This window comes from Erinaceus europaeus, chromosome X (genome assembly GCF_950295315.1).
Source record: "Erinaceus europaeus chromosome X, mEriEur2.1, whole genome shotgun sequence".
Taxonomy (NCBI): domain Eukaryota; kingdom Metazoa; phylum Chordata; class Mammalia; order Eulipotyphla; family Erinaceidae; genus Erinaceus; species Erinaceus europaeus.
The window spans coordinates 76,636,239-76,651,915 of record NC_080185.1 but is presented as its reverse complement, the minus strand read 5'-3'; the positions used below and the strand labels follow the sequence as shown (position 1 = coordinate 76,651,915).

Genomic DNA, 15,677 nt, shown 5'->3' with positions numbered 1-15,677 from the left:
GTCTATGTAACCTTTGCATCCCTGTAGATCTGAACTCACATTCTGTGGTCATGAGTAGGAACGTTCCAAGCTGCCCCGATATTGACCAATCTTCCTTAGGTGTACTATAGAGTATATTGTCCATCCTCCCTTAGGAGGATGGAACATCCTCTACTATTGTTGATCCAAGTTGAGGGCAAGATCCTATGGGGGTCCCACAAAAGGGTCTACTTTGTTGTTCCTGATAGAGATGACCAGTAACAATGGAGAGAGGAATTTATTTGAGGTCTAGGCCCATCGTGTCTGTTTGGGAATCTGAGGACTGCCAGAATAGGGCCCTGAAGGTGGATTTTTTTAAATCCATTTTTATTTTGTTTGTGATATACTATCTAAACACTCAAAATTTTCTAATTCTATTGTATTAAATTTTCATAAATAAATTTGTGTAGCAATATAAGGTAAGTAAACTGTAATTTTTCTTTTTTCATTTTTATTATCTTTATTTATTTACTCATTTATTTATTAGATAGAGACTGTCAGATATTGAAAAGGTAGGGGAGAAAGAGAGTTAGAGAGACACCTACAACACTGCTTCACCACTTGCAAAGCTTTCCTCCTGCAGGTGGGGACCAGGGGCTCAAACCTGGGACCTTGTTGCACTATAACATGTATGCTCAACTAGGTGCGCCACTGTACCAATCCCTGAATTGTAATTTCTCTACCAATAGTGTGTTAAAATTCCATTTGCAAGGAAGACTAAAACAAAAATATACCAATGTTACTATATCAAATTGTAAAGCTTATGCACAGTGAAAGACATTTTATACATGTACCAACAAATGTATTTAACCATTAATCTCCCCAATAAAATAAAACAAATGTGTGTGTGTGTGTGTGTGATAAGAGATCCACATTCATACATTCATACTAGCACAATTTGTGATGACTTAAACCTATACATAAGCCAGATGCTCAATGACAGGTGAATAGTTAAGAAAGATGTGGTCCAAATCGATGGGGTTTATATTCAATAATATTTGTACAACTTTCCCATATTAGGGAGCTACTCTTTTCCCTGATCCAACTTTCTGGTCCTTCTGCCAGCCATGACATCATCTCCCCAGACAATAATTAGGATCCACCCGCATGTCAGATTTCAGGCTCAGGCAAAAAAAAATAAAATAAAATAATAACTAGTATAGCCACAGGCCCTTTGGAATATAACTAAAGTATGCCTACTAGCTACCTGCAAAATGGAGGACCACCCCCCCAACTCTCCATCTGCAGTATTTCAGCCCTTAGGTCCATGACTGGTCAACAATTTGGTTTTGTATGTTAACTCTCTTTTCAACCACCAGGTTACAGAGGCTAGCATGATGCCGACCAGACTTCCTTGGACAGAGAACCCCACCAATGTGTCCTTGAGCTCTGCTTCCCCAGAGCCCTTCCCCATTAGGGAAAGAGAGAGACAGGCTGGGAGTATGGATTGACCTGTCAATGCCCATGTTCAGCGGGGAAGCAATTTCAGAAGCCAGACCTTCCACCTTCTGCATCCCATGATGATTTTGGGTCCATACTCCCAGAGGGTTAAAGAATAGGAAAGCTATCAGGGGAGGGAATGGGACACAGAGTTCTGGTGGTGGAAATTGTGTGAAGTTTTACCCCTCTTATCTTATGGTTTAGTCAACGTTTCCTTTTTATAAATAAAAAATTAAATAATAAAAAATAAATTAAAAAGGAAGATGTGGTATACACATACAATTAAATACTACTAAAATTATCTCATTTTTCTCATCTTAGATGGAACTTAAAGGAATCATGTTGAGTGAGATAAGCCAGGAGACAGACAAATTTTGGAAGTTTCCATTTATAGTTGGAACTTAGGAAACAAAGAAGGAAAGGGAAGGCCAGGGCAAAATTTGAACTGGATGTGCTGTGTCATGGCAAAACAAAGGACTCTGGGGAAACAAGAGACAGATGGTAAAGAGAACATTGGAAACCCAATAGGAATGGTGTGTATACACCTTTAAAGGGCAATAGGAAATTGTATCCATAGGTCATCAACTGCCTAATAAAAATGATTTGAAAATACTCAATAAAGTCATTATTCAGTGAAAAAGAAAGCACATCAAAAGAAAGAATAAAAAAAGAAATAAAGATAATATAAAAGAGGTTGGAGACAGCACTAAAAGGTATAGTGTGTGCCACTGTGCCACTGTCTGGCCCCAGTGTTCTTAAATTGAAAAAAAAATCAATATAGTGGGCTGGGCAGTGGTGCACCTGGTCAAGCATGCATAGTGCTAAGCTCAAGGATATAGATTTGAGCCCCCAGCTCAAATGCCCCCCACCTGCTGGGGTGGGGGGCATTTCACAAGCTGTGAAGCAGGTCTGCAAGTGTTTTTCTCCCTATCTCCTCCCACCCCCAATTTCTCTCTGTCCTATCAAATAAATTAGAAAAAAATGGCAGCCAGAAACAGTGGACTCGTAGTGTCAGCATCTAGCACCAGAAATAACCTTAGAGGGGAAAAAAATCAATGTTAAAGTTTTTTCAGGGCCAGAGGGATAGCTTACTAGGTAAAGCAGGTAACTTATATGTACAGCTCAAGTTTGACCCCAGCTCCATATGGGGAAGTCACAACACAAGGTGAAGATCCAGTGTTGTGGTTTCTCTCCTTTTCTTTCTGTGACTCAATGGACTTTCGGTGATTTGATAGGAGTGAGGGTGGAGTAACATATAGGTTACCTCAAAACAAACAAACAAAAAAAAACACTTCTAGTCCTATCCCCATCTCTGACACCATCTCCTCAGACAGTACCTTTGGACCACCTGCATGTTAACTGTTGGGTTCAGGCAAAAATTAGTAAAGTCATGAGCCCCTTGGAATATACCTAAAATAGACCTACTAGCTTTTTCCAAAGTGGAGATTCCAAATTTCATCTGTTATGCTCTTACCTTCAGGTTACTGATTATTTAACAACTTGTTCTGCTCTATATCTTAATGTTTTTTTCAGCCACCAGTTTCCAGATGCTACCATGATGCCAACCTGACTTTCCTGGGCAGATGACCTCACCAATGTGTCCTGGAGCCCCGCCTCCCCAGGGCCCTGCCCCACTAGAGCAAGGAGTAAGGCTGGGAGTATGTTCAGTGGAGAAGCAATTACAGAAGCCAGACCTTCCACTTTCTGCATCCCATAATGATCCTGGGTCCATGCTTCCAAAGGGGTAGAGACTAGGAAAGCTTCAAAGGATGGGATACGGAGCTCTGGTGGTGGGAACTGTGTGAAATTATACCCTTCTTATCCTATGATCTTGTCAATATTTCTATTTTATAAGAAATTTTTAAAAAGGACAAAAAACCAAAAACTATTATTAAAAGAAAATAATGTGAATCAGCATTTATATATAAAAGTAAAAACCTCATACCTTATTTGCTAGATTTATAGCATTGAGGGCCTTCTCATAATATTCTCTGTCATCCCCTTCCAAATATATGGTGCTTAGTAAGCGAAGAACTTTAGCCTACAACAAAAGTTTTTAAAGGACACAACTGAGGATTTTATTGCAATACAACAGCTAAACAGCAAACAACAGACATCTTCTAAACTTAAGTCATTACTGTGAAAAAGGATTTCCTTAAATAACTATGCAACCTTGGTATAGTCTCTCATTATTATACTGCCAACAGGAAATACTGTATAAAAATCAAAAGTAATAAATTATTCAAATTTAATATAATCATGTTAATAGAATTATTTTAACAGTGTTTGAGCATTAAAATACTTTATCCTTCCATTTTAAAAAACTAAGGAAACTAAGTCACAGCTGATATTTAATTCTATCATCTTTCCACCCAATACAGATACCACTGTATTAGAACCCTATATAAATATAAAGGCATACCCCTCTGATAAGAACTTTACAGCCTAGCTGTGATTCACCAATTGAACAAAGTGTACACATAACACTACATTAGTAGAAACAGGCAATATTCTACAGAAAAAAATTCTTCCAGCTCAGCTAAGTTTTAAAATGAGTAAAGAATTGACAAATTTAGTCTTACTTTCTAGCTCAACATTGATAAGGAAAATTATTCTGATCAATGTATCTAACTACAGATTAACATTTTGAATGAAAGATCCCTACATTAAATGGATAATTTATATCTAAGTTTACTGAGGACAGACAAAGGCAATATTCTAACCAGTACAAGGGCTGGTTGGTGACACAGCCAGTTTAGTGCACACATTACTATGTACAAGGATCAGAATTCAAGCCTCTGTGCCCAACTTGTACTGGGTAAGCGCCACAAGCAGTGAAGCAGTACTGCAGGTGCCTCTTTCTCTCTCCCTGTCTCCACCTCCCCTCTCAATTTCTCTTGGTCTTATCAAATAAAAGAAAGAAAGAACACATTATACACATTAGGACTTTGTGAGTCCAAATTAATGATACTTAGGGTACCACAGATCTAACTGTTCTTTTAATTCAAAAACCAAGATGTAGGGAGTTGGGTGTAGCGCAGCTGGTTAAGCGCACGTGGCACAAAGTGCAAGGACCAGTGTAAGGATCTCGGCTCGAGGCCCCAGCTCCCCACCTGCAGGGGAGTCACTTCACAAGCGTTGAAGCAGGTCTGTAGGTGTCTTTCTCTCCCCCTCTCTGTTTTCCCCTCCTCTCTCCATTTCTCTCTGTCCTATCCAACAACGATGACATCAATAACAGTAACAGTAATAACTACAATAAAACAACTAGGGCAACAAAAGGGAATAAATAAATAAATATTTTTTAAAAACCCAAGATGCAGTAAATATGATATACATTATTATTGTTGTTATTACTATTATTATTGAACGACTCTTCATTTATCAAGTACCCTAAGGAAATTTGATGAGTAAATATGGCATTTCTTATTACCAGCTACCTAGTATACAAAAATAATTAGAAAGATATAACAGAGGGTGTATTCAAAATCATTGTGTTAAGTGAAAGAAACCAAACATAAAGCAGTATATACTGTATGGCTTCATTCATATAAAGCTCAAGACAAGACGAAAATAATTTATAGCAGTATAAGTCAAAATAGTGGCTTATGTTGGGGGTAAGAATTACCAGCCGAAAGTTGCCAAGGAAACTTCTGAGGGTAATGTGAATTTCTATCTTGATCTGTGTAGTGGTTACAGGGCTACATAGACTGCATATTAGAATTGAAATTCTACACCTTATTCATGTGGAAGGTACAGACAAGAATTCTACACCTTATTAATATGGAATTCTACACCTTATTCATATGGAAGGTAAAGACAAGAATACATTCCAACTTTTTCAGATAAAAAGAGACAGAGATAGACACCATAACAGTGAAGGCTCCCCCCACCCCCAGTTCAATGAGGCTGACTTCAAATGAGGGACATGTACATTGTAAACCAAGTACCCTTCTCGGTGAACTATTTTGCTAGCCCAGCATTACCTCATCCATTTTTTTTTACTTTTCTTTTTTTTTCCTCCAGAGTTATTGCTGGGGCTTGGTGCCAGCACTATGAATCCACTGCTCCTGGAGGCTATTTTTCCCATTTTGTAGCCCTTGTTGTTGCCCTTGTTGTGATTGTTATTGTTATTGCTGCTGCTGTTGTTGGATAGGACAGAGAGAAATTGAGAGAGGAGGGGAAGACAGAAAGGAGGAGAGAAAGATACACCTGCAGACCTGCTTCGCCACTTGTGAAGTGATCCCCCTGCAGGTGGGGAGCTGGGGGCTCAAGCCAGGATCCTTACGTCAGTCCTTGTGCTTTACATCATGTGCACTTAACCCACTGCGCTACTGCACAGCACCCACTTCACCCATTTCTGACTCTCTCACTTTCTTAGTGAGTCTTTCAAGAATCAATTCTTGGTTTTACAGATATTTTATATATTTTTGGTTTCTCTTTCATTTATTTCTGCTGTTCTTATTTTCCTTTTTCTCCTGACTTTGGATCTAATTGCTGTTACTTTTCTAGTTCCTTCACATGTGATGTTACGTTGTTTGAGATCATTCTTTGTTGTTAATGTGTACCTGTAAAGCTGTGAATCTACCACTTAAAACCACTTTCACTGTAACTCAGTCTCATCATTTTAGTTGTTTTCCAGATGGTTTTATATTTCTCTCTTGATTTCTTCAATGACCCAAATGTATTTGAAGCATATTGTTTACTCTCCATACTTTGAGTTTGACCATAGTTGATTTCTAGTTTCATACCATTTTGTGAACTTAAAAATGTTTTTATTATTTCTATCATCACATTTATTTATTTTTTTATTTTTTATTTTATTGGATAGGGCAGAGAGAAATTGAGAGGGGAAGGAAGACAGAGAGGGAAAGGGAAAGACAGGCATCTGCAGACCTGCTTCACCACTTGTGAAGCATCCCTCTTATCACATATTTGATAAGACTGTTTTTGTGCCCCAACATATGATCAGTCCTTGAGAATGTTCCATTCACAGTTGAGAAAATGAGTATGAGTATTTTATTGGGGCACAGCTGAGATATATATGTTCCATCTCATGCACTCATGTACTGCTCCACTTACGACTAAAATTTTTGTTCACATTTTGTTTGATTAATCTTGTTATCAGTGGTGTGGTATGACTTCCTATGACTATTGTGTTGCTGACAACATATTCTTATGCCAGCCCTTGCGCTTAACCCGCTGGCTACCGCCTGACTCCCTGATAATATACCCTTTGATGTAATTTGGTACTTATTATTTCCCCAGACCACTGAGCAGCTCTGGTTTATGATGACACAGGGGATTGAACCTGGAACTTCGAGCCTCAGGCATGACAGTCTCTTTGCATCACCATTATGCTATCTGCCCCTGCCCAGTACTTATTTTTTTTAATAGTGATCTGATTGTTTTACATAATTATAAGCTTTCAGGAGAATAATTTCACATCTATATATTGTATATATAAATCACTTCACCATACATCAAAGCTGTGTGCCCACCCCCGTAACCACCATAATTCTCCCAAAGTCTGCAGGACAGTTTGGTTCCCATTTGCTCTTTTGCTCTGTATACTCCACATATAGACTATAGGATCTCATAGTTGTCCTTCACCTCATTTCATTTAGACTAGTCATTTCCAATTCCATTCATCTTATCCAAAAAATGCAATTATCTTTTTTATTAGAGTAGTATTCCACTGAACATGTACCCCATAGCTTCTTTATCCAGTCATCTGTTGTTGAGCATTTAGGTTGATCGTATTATTTGGTTATTGTCAGTAGTGAACACAAGAGTGCCTGTATCCTTTCAGATTAGTGTTTTCATGAACTGAATACCTAGGAGAGGTATTGCTGGATCATAAGGTATTTCCATTTTTATCAGTATAAGAACCCTCCATATGCTTCTCCATAAGGACTGTACCAGTTTGCAATCCCACCAACAGTGTACCAGAGTTTCCTTTTCTACACATTATCACCAACATTTCTGGTTTTCTGTTTCTGTGGATATTAACAAGTATGAAACAGTATCACATGGTTTTAATTTGTATTACTTGAATGATAATTGATGTTGAACATTTTTCATGTTTGTGGGCCATCTGAATGCCTTCTTTAGAGAACTATAAATTCAGATAGTTTCCTCACATATATTTTACTGGGTTTCTTTTTTGCTGGTGAGCATGATTTCTCTATATGTTTGATATCAATCCCTTGTCAGACATGTGATATGCAAATATATTTAACCCATCTTGCTAGGTTAACATTTTATCTTTAAGAATTTTCTTTTGATATGTAGAAACTTTTTAATCTGATGTAGTCCAATTTGTCTATTCTTTCTTTAGCTTCCATTGCCTATGGGTTTGAGTCTACAAATACATCTTTGATGTTAAGGTCCTGAAGTGCTTCATTGATGATTTCATGTATATTAGAGTTTCTGAGCTAATATCTAAGCCTCTAAATAATTTTGATTTAATTTTGTATTATGTGGTAGTCTAGTTTCATTTTTCTGCATGTGGAATACCAATTTTCCCAACACCATTGGTTGAAGAAGCTTTCTTTTCATTGTGATTCCTTTGTCAGACATTCTTTTTACATATGTCTATGGGTGTATTTATGGGTTCTCTATTCTGTTCCATTTGTCTGAGTTCTGTTTTGTTCCAATACCATGTTACTCTAATTACTATTGCTTGGTAGTATGTTTGGAAGTTGGGTATTGCAATGTTTGTTTGTTTGTTTTCATTTTCTATCAAAATCTTTTTGACTGTTCATGGTCTTTTGTGGTTTCATGCAGATTTTAAGAAGCATTTGTTTAAAACTCAGATTACAGAGTTTTTATGCCCACACTTGGTTGCATATATATCACACATCCTCCCTTTTCTATTATGCTACTGGTTAAGATCCATACACAGGGGGAAACTATGACCTAGACATTTTCTGATACCCAACCTTGAGAGACAATTGCTGCACTGCCAAGTTGTATGCTTTACCTCTTCAACAATGTTAGTTGTTAATGACCTTCAACCCCAAGAATGTTTGCCCTGCCTTTCCTCTTCTCATTGTTTTCATTGCATTCACCAACTACAGAGAATAAATTCTGTTTCAGGAAATCTTATCTGAGTTCTGTTGGAGCTTTCTGTTCTCTCATTGACTGTTTTTAGGTGTCATTTCCTAGCAAATATACTGACTCTGTTCTACTCCAAAAATGTCGAGGCCTATCTTCTAGTAGAAAACTTGTTTAACTCATTTCCTCAACCTCAATGTTGCTCTTTACTGCATGTACTTCTACACAGCTCAGCAACATATATTTTATCACTTATTTTTCACTTATACTAACTTTATAAAATATGTTTATTTAAATTTTGACAGAAATAAAAACAAATGAAATGTAAAAAATCTCAAAAGTTCAGCTATGAATTTTCAAAGCAAACACAAGTATGTCAACAGCACAGAACAGGTTCAATACATGCCCCTTTTCTGACACTAGCCCAAACAAAAGTAAATAGTTACCTGGCTTATATTATTGCCATGTATTCATTTTACTTGCTTTTGGAATTCACATTTGTGAAATCAAAGTATACACTTCTTTATATCTTGTTTTGTTTATTCAATATCATATGTGAAAACACTTGCAATTATTATAGCTCATCTGTTTTTATTCATATTGTATAGCTATAATATTCTATTGTCTAATATTATTACAGTGCTTTACTATTGTTTTTTATTATAATAAAATATAAATAAAATTAAATTAACAGTGTCAACCATTAAACTTAATGTTATGATTAACTTTCAAGAGTCTGGTTCAACATGAACTTGGGGGGAATAGTTAGCCCATATCTAAGACCTTCAGAGAACTATGGTGGTTGAGAAGTAGGGGCACAGAATTTTGGTCATGAGAGTGGTGTGGAACTATATACCTCTATTATCATATAATTTCATAAATCATTAATAACAATTCAAAATAAACAAATAAAAATTAAAAATTAAGTGTCTGGTCCAGTGGCCCTAGAAATATTCATATTCTGTATTGTCTTCACTATTATACATATCCAGAACTTTTAATAATTTACTTTTCACTTTTAAAAACATTTATTTAATTAATTAATTTATTGGATACAGACAGCCAGAAATTGAGAGGGTAGGGGGAAGATAGAGAGGGAAAGAGGCAGAGAGACACATGAAGCTCTGCTTCAGCTTCACCACTCACAAAGCTTTCCCCTTGTAGGTAGGGCCCAGGGGCTAGAACCTGGGTCCGTGTGCATTATAACATGTGTGCTCAACCAGGTGCACCACCACATGGTCCCTACCCAGAACTTTTTTAATCTGGGAAAATTTAAAGTCTTTACCCAGTGAAAAATACTGCCCCATTTATCCCTCCCACAGAACTCCTACAATAACCATTCTGTTTTGATCTCTATGAATTTGGTACCTTATTTAAATGAGCCCATACAATATTTGTATTTTTGGATGAATTATTTCACTTCAATATAATATCCTGAGGTTCATCTTTGTTTTAGCATTTGTCAAATTTTTCTTCCTTTTCAAGGTTGTATAATGTTTCTTTTCACTTACTTGTACAAATTTTACCTTTCAAATCTAAACCTTTTAAGAGCAGGGTTCACATCTAATACTTTTTTATTTCTCTATTGTTACATACATACACGTGTTAACTTGTATTTTTATTGATATACTACTATATTTCTGTTTTGCTATGGTATACACTGACTTAGTTCCCTGTCAGGTGTATCTGCATAATCATATCTTGTCTGACTAAATATCAAAATTAACCTTCAATACTAAGCATGTTATATCTGGGTAATTAGGGTATAAGCTAGAAAAATCTTACTATATAATAATAAAACCTAAATCTTATATAGTTAAACATTGTTCTAGGCATTTTACATACATTCACTCAATAGATATAAATAACAAGTAATGGAGACTTTGCATAAATTAATTCATTGAGATATTAAATTTTATTCTCAATGAATAATCTATTCATATATGGGGGTAAACTATTAAAACTTCAATTGTGAACTATATTTTATCACTTCTTAAATATTTAACATAGTTTTAAAATATTTTTATTTATTCCCTTTTGTTGTCCTTGCTGTTTTATTGTTGTAGTTATTATTGATGTCGTTGTTGTTGGATAGGACAGAGAGAAATGGAGAGAGGAGGGGAAGACAGAGAGGGGGAGAGAAAGATAGACACCTGCAGACCTGCTTCACTGCCTATGAAGCGACTTCCCTGCAGATGAGGAGCCAGGAGCTCGAGCCGGGACCCTCACGCTGGTCCTTGCGCTTTGCGCCATTTACGTTTAACCCACGGCGCTACCGCCCGGCCCTCCTTTAACATAATTCTTACCAGCATTTCTGGACCACTGGAATTCCTATCCATCTTCCCAATATCATAGCTTTGGCTATTAAAAAAAGGAAAAACAGATGTATTATTTTTAAATTATATATATACATATCTTCAAGATTATATATCACTAGGAAAAAATGTTTAACTTTATTCCAGACTTTCTATTTTGAACGACAACAAATTACTAGCCAATTAGTACATGTAAGTCAATCATATAAAGCAATACTTCCTAATTGTGGGAAACCACTATTTTCTCAGGATAAAATGAATAAATTAACATCATAACTAAATTACTGTTTCTTCCAGTTGGCTATACATATAGGTGTATATGTCCATATATTGAATTAAACTCATTTGCATATGCATACAAGCTCTTCTTTAGTAAGCACCAATTCTAATAAGCACAATCATATTTTATTTTTAAAAATATTTTACTTATTCATTCATGAGAAAGATAGGAGGAGAGAGAGAAAGAACCAAGCATCACTCTGGCACATGTACTGCTGGGAATTGAACTCAGGATCTCATGCTTGAGAGTCCAGTGCTTTATCCACTGCGCCACCTCCCGGACCACCACAATTGTATTTTATAATGAAATGATTAGAGAAGTTTTTGTTGTATGCATTTACATTGTAATTATCCTGAATAATGTAAGAGCTAGGGCAACAGACACAGTGACTTATCAAAGGCAACTATTTATTTACAAAGAAAATGATAAGTAGACTCATAAAAGTCCAAAACAGATTAAAAAAACTGGCTATATGAGAGATCTAACCTAGATTCAAATTAACAAATGATATTGATGTCTTACTTATGAAATATAGTATAAATTTTGGTTATTGCACTGGGTGATTTTGAGATACCATCCAGATTCAGTATAATGATTCTGTGTCGTATGCTTTACATTGGTTTGTTCTAGCCCTCCCCCGCCAAGAGAATTGGATGAGTCCTGTTAATTTCGCGGGCCTACTTGGCCCCGCCCCAAGGAACCCCGAGAGAGGGTTCCTGAGTCCGAGAGTTCCTGAGTCCAAGAGTCCCTGAGTTCCTGAGTTCGAGAGTTGCAGAGTTGCCGAGTTACAGAGTAAGAGGGAGTGCTGCTGCATAGAGACAGCAGAGTTCTGTTTGGTGATTAGTTTGTCTTAGTTTGTGAATCGTTGTTCCTGAATAAAGAAATACAGCTTCCCTGCCCAGCCGTTGTCTCCGCGTCTCTGTTACCCGCCCGTGAAGCCAGCCCGGCCAGCCAGAGCCTTCCGAAATTTTAACAACAATTCTGAAGTCTTCTCCAGGCTTTGAAAAAAGCAATCAAGAATTTTTATTTGGAGAAGTGTCCTCCCACTCTTGCAGAAAGATTCTGCAAGTAACTCTCTGAACCTAAGTACTGCATATTTGCATACCAATCTCTTGAATCTCATCTTGCTGTTTCATGCATCCAAATTACTATAAACTGTAAGGTTATATTGTTATAATATGAACTTCCCCATTAAATAATATTAAAATTATATGTGATGGGTTTAAATCACAAATAAAATCTCTCCATCCAGGTGGGAGTTAGAACTTTCGAATCCAAATCTCATAGATTGGTTTTCATAGAAACAAATATTTTAATGATATTTATTATACCTCACAATACCTTTGTGAGGATGTACTAATTTCACTTTGCAGTCAAATGAGGCAATTTAGCAGTTAAGTAATTTTCAACTATTTCCTAGATTGGCATTAAAATGAGAATGAGAGGTTGAAGAGTAAACGTATTTTCATTTCCTTATTTTAATTACCAAACAATATTATCGGTGGAACTTCTTATAGCCACAAATACCATAATAATTTATCCCTTGGGATTTCAAACCCTAAAACTTAAAGTGTAAAACAAAGCTTAGACACCGTAAAATTGATATTCCAGGTGAGGATGTCAATAAAATTTGGTGACCTGAACTAAACTGAAAATATTACTTTGAAATGTTTCTTTAGAAAATAAACTATAAAGGTCCAAAATTACCAAGCTGAGTTTTTCTACTTGCTGACAAAATGTATAATGCTGGCCTAGTTAGATGTCACCTTTGGTACATTAAACGTTCTACTTACAGTTGTCTTTTTTTTTTTTAAACTCCTCCTCATTTCGCTACCCCTCCTCCCACTGCTCCCTCTCCCTATTCCTATTCCTCTCCTTCTCCTTCTTTTTATGAAAGTGAAGCCTCACACATGCATAATTTCTCTGTACTTTACCATATTACGTTATTAGGTATATCTGGCACAATGAAAACACAGTAATCATTTATATAGTTGGATTAGTATCTACCATATTCATTCTGCTTTTTATTTGGTGCTTTTCTTTTTTTTCTGTTGTCTTCTACTCCTTTTCTGTTTTTTGTGGTTTCAATATGTGTTTTATGTGTTCATTGTCTGTCATATTTTAGCATATAGGTTAAAGTTCCTTTTTCAACTTCATTTTAAGTGTAGTTATGCTATACTTTTCATTTTATTTTTTCAGAGCCAAGACCTCATGCATGTGCAATTTCACTACTCCCAAGATATTTTCCTTTTTCATTCATTCATTCATTCATTCATTCATTCATTCATTCATTCATTCATTCATTCATTTTCTTTTTTACCAGAAATCTCTCATTTATGGTGGTATGGGGAATTGAACTTAGGACTTGCACTGCTCCTCGACCTGTTTATTCTCTCCTTTTAGAAATTTCAGATAGAGAAAAAGAGAGACACAGAGAGAAAGATAAACCACAGCACCACTCAACCCCATGGAACTTCCCCCAGTGTATCCATGGTGTCTCCATGCAGTAGGTGGGCTTGAACTCAGGTCTTCAACTGTAGTAAGACATGCATTCTACGAGGTGAACTATCACACAGTCTTTTATTTCTTTTAAAATTAAGTCTTCCCAATGTGCTCCATGGATTTAATATAATTCCAATCAAAATTCTATCAGATTAAATGACAGATATTAACAGTTGATTCTACAGTTTCTATAGAAAAAAAAGTCTAGAATATTCAATGTAGTATTAATTGAGAAGAAATCTTAGTCCCAGGCAGGTGTGCACCCAGTAGGGCACACATGCAACTAAGCACAAGAACCTGAGTTTAAGCCCCCACCCCCCCATATACTGGGAAAAAGTTTCATAAGCAGTGAAGCAGTGCTGTAGGGGTGTCTCTCTCTCCCTGTCTTTACCTCCCCCTTCTCTCTTGATCTCTCTTTATTTCTATGCAATAAAAAAGTAAATAAAAATAATAAATAGATAAAAATTAAAAAAACAAAATTGGAGGACTGATGCTACCCAGATTCAAACTTTATTATAAAGCTATAGCAATCAAGTTATTGGCAAAAGAAAAAAAAAGATGGGACAAAATAAGAGACCTGACCATAAATACAGTCAAGTGAACTTTGACAAAGGAACAAAGACAACATAATAAAGTAGAGATTGTATCTTCAACAAACTGTGCTGGAACAAGTCAAATTCCAAATAATAGCATCTTTTACAAATAAAGTAACTCAAAATGAATCATCAGCCAAATATAAAGTACAAAATCATAAATCTCATAGAAAAATCACATAGAAGAAAATCTACATAACCTTGGAAATAAAATGCCTTTCAAGATATAATCATAAAGGAAATATTTGATAAACTGAACTTCACTGAAATTTTAAAACATCTGCTTTGCATCAAGGAATTTAGAAAAAAAACTACAGATTTGGGGAAGATATTTCCAAAAGACAGATCTGATAAAGAAAAGTTTCCACAATACTTAAAAGAACTCTATATACTTAATATGAAAACAAACAACTCAATTTAAAAATGAATGGGGGCAGGTGGTGATGCACCTGGTAAAATTGCCATGCATGAAAACTTGGGTTCAAGCTCCCAATCCCACAAGAAATGAAGCAGTGCAATGAAATTTGTTCTTCTTTCTGCCTATTCCCCCCCTGTCCTGCTACATCTCTCTGTGTCTCATCCTCTATCAGAAGAAAAATGAAAAAAAAAAAAAAGACTATCTGGAGTGGTGGAACTGCCATGCTAACACCAAGGCCCAGCAATAATCCTGGTGGACAAAAAATTAAAATGAAAGAAAACACTAAAGTTCTTAACTGGCACCACACCACAAAAATTATTCAAGTGACAATTAACCTATAGAAAGATGTTCCACATTTTGTCATCAGAGAAATAAAAATTAAAATAAATGGCACTACATACCTAATAAAAATACAAAACACTGATGAAGATGCAAGAGAGCTAAACAACTAGAGGAAAAAAGGGAAAAGAGTCACATCATGGCCTCCAGGTTCCAGATGCTAGTATGATGCCGACCAGACTTCCCTGGACAGATAACCCCACCAATGTGTCCTGGAGCTCTACTGCCCCAGAGCCCCATCCTACTAGGGAAAGAGAGAGGTAGGCTGGGAGTATGGATCTACCAGTCAATGCCCATGTTCAGCAGTGAGGCAATTACAGAAGCCAGACCTTCCACCTTCTGCATCCCACAATGACCTTGGGTCCATACTCCCAGAGGGATAAAGAATAGGAAAGCTATCAGGGGAGGGAATGGGGTACGGAGATCTGGTGGTGGGAATTATGTGGAGTTGTACTCCTCTTATCCTACGATTTTAATATCTCCTTTTTAAAATAAATAATAATAATAAAAGAATGCAGAAAAATCACCAAGAATGGGAACTGTTAAGGAAAAAAGTCTGCATTTTTTAAATTGCCACCTAGTGACCTTGAAAATAACTAACAGAACATTAAAATTGCATGTTTCAAGTCCTGTTCAATCCCCAGTGTCCCATCAACCAGAGTGGTGCTCTGGTCTGTTGCTCTGTTTCTTTCCTTCCCTGTCTCTCTCATGTGAAA

At 36.3% G+C, this 15,677-nt stretch overlaps 1 protein-coding gene across 1 annotated transcript in view; it reads right to left on the bottom strand.

The window, feature by feature from the left end:
- The window catches only part of TEX11 (testis expressed 11), a 358,449-nt gene that overhangs the window by 189,461 nt on the left and 153,311 nt on the right, over positions 1–15,677 (bottom strand). Inside the window, exons 8-9 of the mRNA XM_060183291.1 lie at positions 10,821–10,875; positions 3,404–3,499 (exon numbers count right to left, since the gene is read on the bottom strand). Of these exons, the coding sequence (XP_060039274.1) occupies positions 3,404–3,499; positions 10,821–10,875 (151 nt within the window). The remainder of the gene's footprint in view (positions 1–3,403; positions 3,500–10,820; positions 10,876–15,677) is intronic.